The 12,737-nt window shown below is 39.6% G+C and overlaps 1 protein-coding gene across 3 annotated transcripts in view; it reads right to left on the bottom strand.

The window, feature by feature from the left end:
- The window catches only part of EYA3 (EYA transcriptional coactivator and phosphatase 3), a 130,515-nt gene that overhangs the window by 55,697 nt on the left and 62,081 nt on the right, over positions 1-12,737 (bottom strand). For 2 of the 3 annotated variants that reach the window (XM_069078457.1, XM_069078458.1), the window contains exons 3-4: positions 9,158-9,201; positions 3,474-3,553 (exon numbers count right to left, since the gene is read on the bottom strand). In XM_069078457.1, the coding sequence (XP_068934558.1) occupies positions 3,474-3,553; positions 9,158-9,201 (124 nt within the window). The remainder of the gene's footprint in view (positions 1-3,473; positions 3,554-9,157; positions 9,202-12,737) is intronic. The other variant, XM_069078459.1, reaches the window with a different exon arrangement.

Below are 12,737 nucleotides of genomic sequence, written 5' to 3'. Positions count from 1 at the left end.
CCTGAATGGACATCAAAACAAGATGGCAGGAGGCAGACTGGGAAAACTAGAGCTCCAAAATGGCTTTAGTATCAGCAAAGAGCTAAGTTGAGAACCTCCCTGTAACTAAAAGAATCACAGAATTTTAAAGCTGAAAGGCTCTCTAGAAATCGTCGAGTTAATTCATTCACTTTACAATGGAAGAACTGAGATCCAGAAGGGAACTTACATGAGGGCAAAGAGAAAATGAGTGGCAGAGCTAAGACCAGAACCTAGGCTTTTGGATTCCTACTCCACAATCTTACCACTATAACAAGCTATGGTCTCTTATTTAAATGTGTCATTTAGGGCTATTCAATGTCCCCTGAAAAGTAGCCAAAGACAGAGTGTAAGTAAACTAATGTGTAGAGGGAGAAGCAGAAGTCCAGACTCCAAGGTCTTCCTAGTGCTCCTGGATACCCCACAGGAGTTAGCCCTTTTCTTAGCAACACCCTACTGTCTTCCCCGGGGAGCAAACCCTCAAATAAGAGGCAAACAAAGCGAAATGCTCATGCCTCAGTGGCAGGAAACAAAATCCTATTGGGTAAGTCCATGCCTCATTCAGACTAATACTAGATGTGACAAGCTTTTACTAGAATCCTCAACAGTTCAAGAACTTTGTCTAAAATTAATAAGACTGTGCCTTCTCAGGTAAACAATGGGAAAGCAGACCAAACCATGCCTTCTCACTAGATTATTTTAAAGAAGTCAGTTCAAGGGAAGATTAAAGTCAGATCAGGTGTGGACCAAAGCAAATCAACATTTGAGTGAATTTATGAAACAGACTCACCAAACAACAAAATTCTTTTGAGTTTAAGGAGTAAAATTCACTTAATGGGAAAAAATTACAATGATCAGTAGGCCTCACCTAATTCTGATGATTTCTCTAAGTTACCTCCTCATAAGGCACATAATTCCTGGCTATGGCTATTACCATGGCAGAAAGAAGAAACCACTCTTGACAATTTAAAGGAGGGGGGTAGCTAGGTGGTGCAGTGAATAGAGCACTGGCCCTGGAGTCAGGAGGACCTGAGTTCAAATCCAGCTTCAGACACTTGACACACTTACTAGCCATCTGACCTTGGGCAAGTCACTTAATCCCAATTGCCCTGCCTTCCCCCTTCTAAAAAAAAAAAAGGAAGAGAAAATTTAAAGGTCATGTTCCAAAGTATGCTAAATAACAACTTAAGTAACCAGAAGTATTTGGGTTGAAATTAAGAAGTAAGGGAGTAAGGCAGCAGATTGGGTGAAAATGTTGGCCCTGAAGTCAGAAAGATCTGAGTTCAAATGCAGCCTCTGATACTTAGTAGCTATATAACCCTGCGCAAATCATTCTATTTTTCTCAATATTCTTCAACTGTAAAATGTAAAATCAACACCCAGCTCCAAGGTTATTGTGAGGGTCAAATTAAATAAGACACATACAGCACGTTGAAAACTTCAAAGTTTTATATGAATGCTTACTATTAATACTATTACTGAATCAGTTTTAATACCAATTCACATAGGTGGAGGGGCACACTGAATAGAAGACCTGACATTACCATAATTTATTACCTGAGAGCCTTTTAAAAATCTTTTCCTGAATTATTCCAGTTCTCAAAAGAGAACCATCAAAGAGAGGACAAAGTAAAAATTCTGGAGTTGTGGGCCAGATACTTCTCAACGCTCTCAAAAGTAAGTGAGATCTGGCCCCAGTTTCCTGAGAGCCAGGAAGATTTAATGATCCAAAAAGAATTAACTGGTAAAAAAAAAAAAAAAACTACAGGAATGTCAAAAGAGGGGACAAGAGGAGAATATGGTAAATATTATGTCAAGGAGGGACCTGTTCTGCACAAGGGATCGTATAAAGGTTGGTTATGGACTGAATTAGCGTGGCCATTTGGAGAATTAGGCGGGGGAGGAAAAATACTCAGAACATAAAAGTTATTTTAAGAGAGAGATTTTCCATTGGTTGGCAGCAGGGAACAGACAGTTCTAAGATAGTGCCTATTACAGGTATGAAAGGGGACCCTGAGGTTAGATGGAATGTTCTAAGACAGGAGTTAAGAACTCCCAGAGTCTGCAAACTTCTGAAGAACTGCATTTCAACATAATGATATTCATTTGTAATCCTATGTATTTTATTTTACATTTGAAAACATTCAGAGGAGTCCACAGAATAAAAAAAGTTAAGAATTCCTGTTCTAAGTGAAAGTGGTGAAGTTATCTTGGAGTGAGGGGGAAGACATTTTGAAAGACAAGTGTCTTATAGACATAGAATTTTTAAAGGCCACATGATGGAAGAGAAGTGGCTGTTTAGCATCTGTCTCCCTCTCACTCTCTCTCTTTTGAGACTAAGTCTCTCTATCTCACCCAGGCTGGAGATGCAGAGTCCATTCACAGTTCGATGCCACTAATGAGTAACAAGGAAGCTTTGACTTGTTCCTTTTCCAACCTGGCTGCTTCACCCATCCTTAGGCACCTACTCCACTAGGATTTCATACTATTGATACCAGACTTACTGAAGATCTCCAACTGACTTTAGCCCATCTGTAGCTCAGAACTCCCCAAATCAAGAGATCCACCAGCCCTAGCCTGCCCAGCAGTAGGGATTATAGGCATGTGCCACCATGCTGGATTGTTTAGTATCAAAGCTTGTTTTTTATATATCTTTTTCCTTTCCATCTGTCATAAAGCTGAATCTTCTTTCATGTGTGTGGTTGCCCCTAATTAAGACATAAGCCCCTTGAAAGATACAGACCCATTTGTTCGTATCCTAAGTGCTAAGTATGGTGCTGTGCATGCAGGAAAACCTTAATGACTGCTTTCTACTTCATTCCATTTTTGACTGACTGTTTTGTAATGTGTACAGACTTCCTAGAGAAGTAAGTACCCTTGACTACTCCTGTGATCTAGCAAGGAAGACAGAAGGGTATCAGTGAGAGGAGTTTGGTAACTTACAAGTCTGGAAAACAAAACTTCCTTTTTCCCTTTTTGGAGGGGGGGAAGGCAGGGCAATTGGGGATAAGTGATTTGCCCAAGGTCACATGGCTAGTAAGTGTGTCAAGTGTCTGAGGCCAGATTTGAACACAGGTCTTTCTGATTCCAGGGCCGGTGCTCTATTCACTGAGCCACCTACCCACTCTGAAAACAAAACTCCTGATTCTCAGAACACATACTTCAGATATTAATATGACAATTTATTATGAATTTGCCCAACTTCTCAAATTGTTCTCTTGGTCTTAGGCTGCCAGTTTAAGCCTAGAAGTCTTATGAGGACTCAAAAGCTTTTCTATATGGCCCTATCCCTATGACACTACTCCCTCTGCTTAGAATCTGAAAGAAATCCCTAAATGGGATTCACTGCATGAGCACCTGGGTGATTTTGTTCTCCACCCAGAAAACGTGAAATTGGTCCTCTCTGCACACAGTGGAAATGAATTGCTGAAAAGATCTGTTTCTTGGGTACTTACTTTCATCTGACATGGTAAGGTTTGAAGCAAGGCTTGAAGCTTCAGGTTTCTGATCACTGCCTTCAGGGTTGCTCACTTGACTGGAGGGAATCAAAATTAATACATTAGCCACCAAAATTATAACTGAAATGACTGATAATGCTTAAAGGCTGGCTTCTCCAGACCTTGGGGGAAATGGTCTCACCCCACAACCTGAGATCACAGCAGTCTGCCTTTCTCTTTTGGAGTCTCTCATGTTCTAATCCAGTTTCCATGTATCTGAGCACACTTCATAACTCTCCCATTTAGCAGTAAGTTCCTTGAGGATATGGACCCTGTTTTGCTTACCTGTACATCTCCCCCAGAAAATAATACATGATATTAAGGCACTGATGTCATTCAATAAACTTTTATTGAGCACTTACTAAGTTTTGCCAGGCAAGCACTGTGTTAAGCACTGGGATGTGGAAAATGGTCTTTGATAAGTCATGGTAAGAAAAAAATGTATATTGAACTTCCATTTACTCAAAATAGGATTATTTTCTGTCCTTCAACCTTGGAAATTCAAAGAACGGCATGTTATGAACTCAGGGCAGAGAACTTCAACCCTCCTCCATCATGGCCGCCCAAATCCAAGCAGCCAAGCAAGGATACATTTTAGAAGAATTTGAAAAACCTGATACTGGGATCAGAAGTTCTAGTTGTAGTTTACTGTTACTATCCAAAACAATACCATGCTGGGGAGAGCAGAACTACCTCACCTGTGTGATATTAAGATAAGCAAAACCCTAGGGGTGGCCAGGTAGCGCAGCGAGTAAGCGCACCGGCCCCAGAGTTGGGATGACCTGGGATCGAATCCGGCTCAGACACTCAGCACCCACCCAGAAACACCTGGCCGTGTAACCTTGAGCAAGTTACTTAGCCCCAATTGCTTAGGGGCAGCCAGGAGGTTCAGCGGGTAAGCGCACCGGCCCCAGAGTCGGGATGGCCGGGGATCGAATCTGGGCTCAGACACTCAGCACCCACCCAGAAACACCTGGCCGTGTAACCTTGAGCAAGTTACTTAAAAAAAAAAAAGAAAAGGATAAGCAAAACCCGCCCCTCTTGAGGAAGCCTTTTCTTCTGAAATGTCAAAGGTTTCAGTGAAGTTCCTTGATTTCTTTCTTTTTTTTTTCTTTGCTTTCTGGAGGGGGAAGGGTAGGACAATTGGGGTTAAGTGACTTGCCCAAGGTCACATGGCTAGTAAGTGTGTCAAGTGTCTGAGGCCGGATTTGAACTCAAGTCCTCCTGACTCCAGGGCCGGCATTCTATTCACTGTGCCACCTAGCCACCCTCAGGTTCCTTGATTTCTAAGTGAGCATACAAGCAGAGTGCACTGCTGGCTCCCCATGGGGTTAAAGTGTTCATTCTTAGCGTGGTTAGACCGAATCTACACATCAAATGATCCTTCTCTAGGCTGTACTAGTTCCATGCCATCTACAAAATCTATGACCACAAAAACCTTTTTCTGTCATTATAATCACTTCTATTGTTCAACCTAACTTGTGATAAATAATCTGTGCCTGAAAATAGCCCCTGTAGTTAACAATAGCACATACACAATGAAATTATAATGTCTATAGTCACCAAAATATTGTTGATCCACTGTAGACCAAAAAAATGTTTCTAACCATAATTTTTCTGAATCAAATTCACAGCCACATGTGCACAGTACAAACAGTAACTTAAAAATCACACCCCTTCCCCTATCTCTTATAGAACTACTCTTTGGGAGACATTCTATCTGTTTAGTGCCAACAAAGGCTGGTAGTACCAAACTGTTGCTCATATAGTTTATATTTGGGAAATATCTCATTGTAGGGCACAGCTGTTAATTAAATGAACAGAAAATAAAGTTATATTTATGGCAACTGGTAAGTTTCAAGGTCTTATAAGTTACATAAAAATGGACCTGCAGAAATATTTTAAGTGTTCTTAGGTTGCGAAGCCAGAGCTGAAATATGATATCAAACCAATTGCAAAAGCATATAGCAGCCATCTTTTGTGACCAGACCAGATACTCATATATAAAATGAAACTTTAAGACAGATGTAGTTTGTTGGCCTTTTCCCATACCACTTCATGATCTGATAATGTCCGAATTTCAAAAAAGATTCATATTGCTTTGCTAATTTTGTATGGAGGAAGACTTGCTCATATTCCTCCCAAATTCAATCAGCATGGTCTCTTAAGAGATGTTCACACAACACACTCTCCACCTCCCTTGGTCACAGTGTAAATGTTGGCTGGCTTGTCTTCATCCAGGGTGAGCCTGGGGAAGTAAGTGCTCTAAGCACTCCAGAGTGTGACTGCCTCTGAAGTGCAGGTCTCCCTCTAAAAGCAACTGTATTTTTGGAGTATGTCATCAAACCTTTGCTTGGGACGCCATGGCCCAGGTCAGGCAGAGTGTAAGGGGGGAGCTCAGTGCCATGCCCAAACTTCAGCCTCTTCCACAGAGCCCTGGTTCCTGTGCTCAGACTGGGCCAAGGCAGCTACAGGGGGCCACTTGCACAAACCTCAAGTGCTCCATAAAGCGGGAGGGGGGACAGCAGGGGCGGCACCATCGCCATCAATGTCACAATCATCACTGAGTGTTCTGACACAGCAGAGAGCACTACAGAGAGTAGGGCCTAACAGGCAATTGCAGTGGTGGGAGAGCCCCACAGTAGACTCCAGTGGAGAGGACTCAGCTCTGACACCCTGAAGGACCTGGTGTAATCACTCAGCTTCTCGAAGCCTCAGTTTGTGTCCTTATGTAAAATGGGAAGATCAAATCAGATGACCTTGAAGATACCATCTGACTCTCAAATCCCGTGATCCAGAGATTGGTAGGGAGAGAGTAGGTATTGACAAATGACCTTGAAGACCAGAATAGAAATGATGATTTGTCAAACAGGTGAGCCATGATCAATGTTTGTGATGAGCTGAGCTGGAGGTTAAGCCAGCAGGGGCAGGTAGGGGGTAGGGGCCAGGGGCCAGGGCAGATGGAAGTTTAATCCAGAAATCTGTTTCTGGAGACTATCCTCAGGCTAACAGTATTTCCCAGAACGGTGTCAAGAGTCAAAGGAAAGGAGGAGAACTATAAATGGAGACAGAAAAGAAAAAGAAAGTGCTAGAAAGGGAAAGGGTGAAAAGAAAGGAAAGTATCCAAAGCGTCCTGGAAAGAATGCTGAGTCTGGAACCAGAGGAGCAGGGCTAGACTCTCACAGTTACACATACCACCTCTGTGGCCCACAGCAAATCACTTAATGTCCATGGTGGCCTTTTTTCATCTGTACAATAGCAGTAATAGCAATGAGAACAACTGGCTTTTCTCTATCCCTTTAAGGCCCTGAGCACTTATACCAAGGGCAGCTGGCAGGGAGGTGAGTGAATTCTCAGATGGCCTCAGAGGGCTACAGGGACTTGCACTGCATCCCTAAGCCAGTGCTGGAGGCAGATTTCCACCCAGGGCTTCTGGCTCCAAGTCCAGCACTTTATCCTCTATGGAAATTTCTCTCAATCTTATATCCTATCACCAGCCAGTCCAAAGAAGCAACATGCTCAATAACTGATTGTGAGAGAGTGAGAGAAAAAAATAACCCCAAACAGCCCCAGGGTAGAGATTTCCTATTTCTTTTTTTTTTGTTTTTTTGTTTTTGCCTTTTGGAGGGGGGAAGGCAGGGCAATCGGGGTTAAGTGATTTGTCCAAGGTCACACAGCTAGTAAGGGTTAAGTGTCTGAGGCCGGATTTGAACTCAAGTCCTCCTGACTCCCAGGCCAGTGCTCTACTCACTGTGCCACCTAGCTGCCCCAAGATTTCATATTTCTAAAACGTGTAGAACTATGAGCTACTTGAAAGGAAGGTAAGTTATAAATGTGAAAGTTATTTGCCAAAAGCACAAAACAAGAAAGAAACAGCTAGATTTACAAAAGGTCACAATTCTTCAGAGCACCAAATGCCAGCTCTGCTATTGCTAAAGCAGTCATACTTTATTCTTACATACTGTTCCCACAGGATTCATAAAACCCTACGTACTAACACTACTTAATGGGGTCCCTTGGGGAAAAAAAAAAGGAGGTGAGTACTGTTATTAATCCCGACCTGAGTTTTAGAGGGGCTGGGGGTAGAAGAAGGCCTATGATTTTATTGGCTTTCAGGGCTGGGGAATTCCTGGATTCAGAAATCTCCTCTATCAATGCAAACTGGTATGTTTTCTGCAATTTATGAGGGCTGCCTAAAGCACAGAGATGTTAAGTTACTTGCCCAGGGTCACACAGTAGTGTCAGAAGCTGGACTTCAAACCAGGACATTCTGGCTCCTAGGTCACCTCTGCTAACCAAAACCGGAAAGCCGAGCAAAGGCTAAGGGAAATAAACAGGTAGAGGAAAAAAGAGAGATAATAACATATCACCTTCTATGTTTGCATAGAAGCTTCTATCACCAAAGCTCTCATGCACGTTACCTTACTTATTCCTCATAACAGGCCTGTAAGTAAGTACAAAATGGTTATCAGTCAAGACTTAATTAGCTACACACTAATTTTAGACTCTCTCCTGACAAAGTCAAGTATAGGCAGTGTCTGAAGGTATCTGAATGCACAAGCGCTGGGGAATCTGACAATATCTTCCAAAGACAAAACCCTCCATTAGCACAAATAACTGAGTATTAAGTACAAAGGAGAGGGGGATCCGCCTCAAAAAGGAAGGAAGTATCTGAGAGTAGCTCTGTGCAGTACAATTTCCTTAGTAGGAAAGAAGGAAGGCAGAGGAGACAGGGGATGATCTAAAAGTCTCCTAGAGGTCAGAGGTCTTTCTGGTCTTCAAAACCATATGGTTCTAGTATCACTATAAGCATTTTAGAAAGTAAATAGAAACGTTAATCTAAATTGGTCATAATACCGCTAAGGGAAGGATTACAATCAATTTTTTTAAAGTCCTGAAATTTTCCTAGTTCAGTTTTGAACTTCATGACCAGATTTGGGCAGGTATCCTCAATGAGATATAAAAAACCTTTTCTGCACCTCCTTGCTAGGTTCTCTCCATCCAAAAAACGCAAATAGCTGCTTTAAAATATAACTGCATTGGTGTTGTTTTTTTTTTAACATGCAACTGGGAAATAAGATATGTAGGCACCAGGGTATAGAAATCCATTTTGCCTTACTAGAAAGTTGGGCGCAGGGGTGGATATAAGAGAGAACAGATTGGGGAAAAGGGTATTCAGTAGGCTAGCTATTTTGGGGTGGGGGTAGGGGAAAGACAGGGAGAAAAATTTCTAACTCAAAATCTTGTGGAAATGAATGTTGAAAACTAAAAATAAATAAATAAATTGGAAATAAAAATATAACTGCATCCTTTTAGCCAATGCCCTTCCCCCATCCCATGGCTCTTGACCAAAAAAGTCTAAAAAGGTGACTGGAATGGACAGCATTCCTATTGAACAGTCAATACATACTATAACCTTTCAGTAGTCAGTAAACAGAGGTGTAGGGGAGAGAAAATTTACTTTAAAGAAAAATTTCCATCTTAAACAAAGTTGTTTGGCAGTAAGAAAGTAGAGGGTAAATGACAAAGTGTTAAATTTGTGACATTCCAGCCAAATCAGAGCACACACCATGATGAGGTGAAAAGCAAAAATAATAAAGACAAGGTTGGAATGGATTATAAAGAAGTTTAAGTTTACGCACCTCAAAGTCTGCTCTCCCGAATCTTGCATCTTGGCTTTCTTCACCTGCAAAGACAAATTGATAAATGTGAACCAAGACAATGGTCTTTCTGGCCCAGAGAGAACCTGGGCTACAATGGTAAACTTCAATGATTTCAGTGATTTTCAATACTGATTTACTTACAATAAGATTCTGTTTTGACAAAAAATTTAATTAGCCCTACTGTTTGTATACGATGGCTAAAGAAACAAGCTACTCTAACTTTTGATTGGATCCAAAAAAATTTTAGATGATGATGATGTTTTTTTGTAGATTCTGATTTCAAAGTTAAAGTTTTACTAGAAAACAGACTCATCAGATTAGCAGCGGGAACTTCAAGGTACATGTCACAGAGACAGTTATATAGAATCATTAGTAGGAAAAGACTCTAGCCATCATTTAACCCCACCTCATTTTGAGCCCCTACTCATCCCAGAGATGAGAAAACTAAGAGAAAGGCACTTGCCCAGGTTCAAACACAGACTCAGGCCTAGAGTCAGGCTTCCTGACTCTCATTCTGCTGCTTTCTCCAGTAGACCATCTTGCTTCCTCCAACAGTGTATTTTTCTATTTGTAAGTGAAACAAGTATTTAAGTTGAAGACCTATAGAATCATCACTTTTAAAGAAAAGGGACACAAATCCTGACTTTAAGTCCTGTAGAATCACAGAATTTTAGAGGAGGAAGGGAAAAATCAATTAGTCTCACCCCTTCACCTCACAAAAAAAGCAGGTGAGATCCAAAGAGAGGGACTTACCCAAGGGACCATAATGAGTCAGTGACTGAGTTGGTTTAAACCCAGGTCTTCAGACAATCAAGTAAGTGTTCTTTTTGCTACACTACACTGCCTGTCTTTTAACTACCATCATTTTTTCCCCTACAAAATCATTTTAAAGTTAAAAATATTAAGAGTCTATCAATAAGTCTTGCCATACATTTGAAAGTTTTTAAAAATCAAGCAAATGTTTATTCACCTAACTGTAATGCAGAATATAAGCTCATTAAGGGCAAGCATTGTACTGTTTTGTCTTTGCTCTCCAGAATTGAGCGCAGACCATTGTACACAATAGGCATTTAAGAAATCTTTTTATTAAGCAGTTGCTGAATGAGGACACTAACAAGAAAAGTATCTACCAGCATCATATGGTGTGAGGAGAATCATTTGGGAAATATTCTGACAACCATATTCTATATCCCTTCTCTTCTACCTTTTAAAGGTCCAGGGACCCTGAAGACCTTCCTGACAATAGAGTCTACTACAAATGGACTGGATGATCTCATGACATAGCACACACTGCTGTCTCAGGTAGAAGGCATCTCAGAGTCCATTTCCAACCTCTGCCTGAAGTACAAATTTCTTATCTAACCCTACAGAAAGGTCACTGTCACGTCCTGAACACCTCCAGGGATAAGTATTCAGTATTACAGTAGTCCATTCTATTTTCTGAACAGTTCTAATTGCTAGGATATTCTACCTTGTATCAAGACAAAACATGCCTCTCTGTAACCTTTACCCCTGTACTACATAAAATCTAAGGATTTTTTTTTAACTCTACCAAAGTCTATTTTCTCCTTGCTACAGCAACTACATAGGCTAAATGTTAGTACGTTTAAAACATGTCTGCAATAGGAACCTATTACTATACTTTACAGTAGCATCTATATATGAGGATGTCTTCCTTTTAAACAAATTAACAAAAGTACAACAAATTACAGAAGCTCAAAGAGAAGTTATCTCATCCACTCAGCAGTCAAACAGGAAGACCTGACAAGTGGCAACCCTGCCTCTGGCTGGAGATTCTAAAGGAGGGGAATATACTACCAGTCCAAATATCAATAAACATTGCTAAAATCCATTTTACTCTAAATTTATAGTCAGCCATATTGTCAACTACACTTAAAAAAAAATAGGAATCAACAGCTGATTAGGAGGGAAACAGTTGACCGGAGGAAAAAAAATTATTGCATTAAGTTTCTCTGATGAACATCTCATTTCCAAGACATATAAGTAAGTGATTCAATTTTATTAAATAAGAGCCATTCCCCAACTGATAAGTGGTCAAAAGATATGAACAGGCAATTCTCAAGGAAAGAAATTTAATCTAGCTATAGCCATATGAAAAAAATGACCCAGATCACTAATAATGAGAGAAAGGCAAATTAAAGCAACTTTAAAGTTCTTCTTCATAACCATCAGATTGGCAAAGTTTACAGAAAAGAAAAATGATAAATCTGGAGAAACTGCAGGAAAACAGGAACATAGATGTACTATGAGAAGAGCTATGAATTAGTCCAGCCATTCTGGAAAGCAATTTGGAACAATGCTTCCAAAATTACTAAACTGTATACTCTATGACCCAAAATATGAACACTAAGCCAATACCTCAAAGAGATGAAAGAGAAAGGAGATCTATACATAAAAAAACATTTATAGCAGATCTTTCTGAAGTGCTAAAGTGGACAATGAAGGGGTGTCCATCATATGGTAATGGAATAATACTGTGCTGTAAGAAAAGATGAAAAGGATGGTTTCAGAGAAACCTAGGAAGACTTGTATGAACTGATGCAGAACAAAGTAAGAAGAATTAAGAGAACAATTTATACTAAAACATGAATGTTATAAAAACAAATAATTGTGAAAGATTTAAGAACTCTGATCAATGCAATGCTCAATCATTATTCTGGAAGGACAAGTGGAGAAGAACGTTATCTACAAAGAGGTGATGGACTGCAGAATGAAACATATATTTATATCTGTGGGATATTTACCACATTAGAAATTGAAACTGATAATTTTAAATGTTTAAATAATTAATATAAAAATAGTAAGTTCATTAAAAATCAATATAAACAGTATTATTATATTTTCCAAAACGGAAAAAATAGTGAAAAGAGTACCAATGTTTTACATATTTTTCAAAATTTTTAAATGCCTGGCCTAACAGTAGACAGCTGGATATCTGCTTCCTCAGTCATTCTTTTGTTGACATATTTTTTTTTGAAATACATGAAGAACACCCAGCCTCATACAAATATATAATCAAAAAAGAGATGAGTATTTTGATAGTCTTTTCAGATAACTATGGAGATTCTATTCTGATACTATACCAAAACTTCTTGAGGGCTCATTACAATGTGGAATAGGACTCTTACATTAAAATTCATTGTATATTTTGTACATAATTTTGTACATCATATTGTAACATTACAGTCATTTGGAGAATACTGATTCATTGAGTTATGCAGATCTTCCAAATAATGACACATTTCATAATACAATATCAAAAATAATATTCATTGATAAATATCACCACTGACCTCATCAGAAAAGTCTTAAAGTATTGGGAAGTTGTCAGTTCCACAGTGGGAGATAAAAGTTTCTTAAAACTCTAATTTTCACTTGAATTTTATCATTGGCAAAAGGTCTAAAATTGTTGTCCTTGAAGCAAAAGAGTAACTTCATTTATTTTTGAGAAAATATTCCAAATCTAAACAATTATAATTTGTGGGCTGTTCTTTGAAGTACAAATGGTGTTCCAAAGATGGGGAAAGGGCTAGTTAAA

Source organism: Petaurus breviceps, unplaced genomic scaffold (assembly GCF_028583685.1).
Source record: "Petaurus breviceps papuanus isolate PSGF00001 unplaced genomic scaffold, PetGlider_PUasm1.0 91041, whole genome shotgun sequence".
NCBI classification, from domain to species: Eukaryota; Metazoa; Chordata; class Mammalia; order Diprotodontia; family Petauridae; genus Petaurus; species Petaurus breviceps.
Note: the sequence above shows the minus strand (reverse complement) of the source record. Positions and strands in the feature narration are given on the sequence as shown.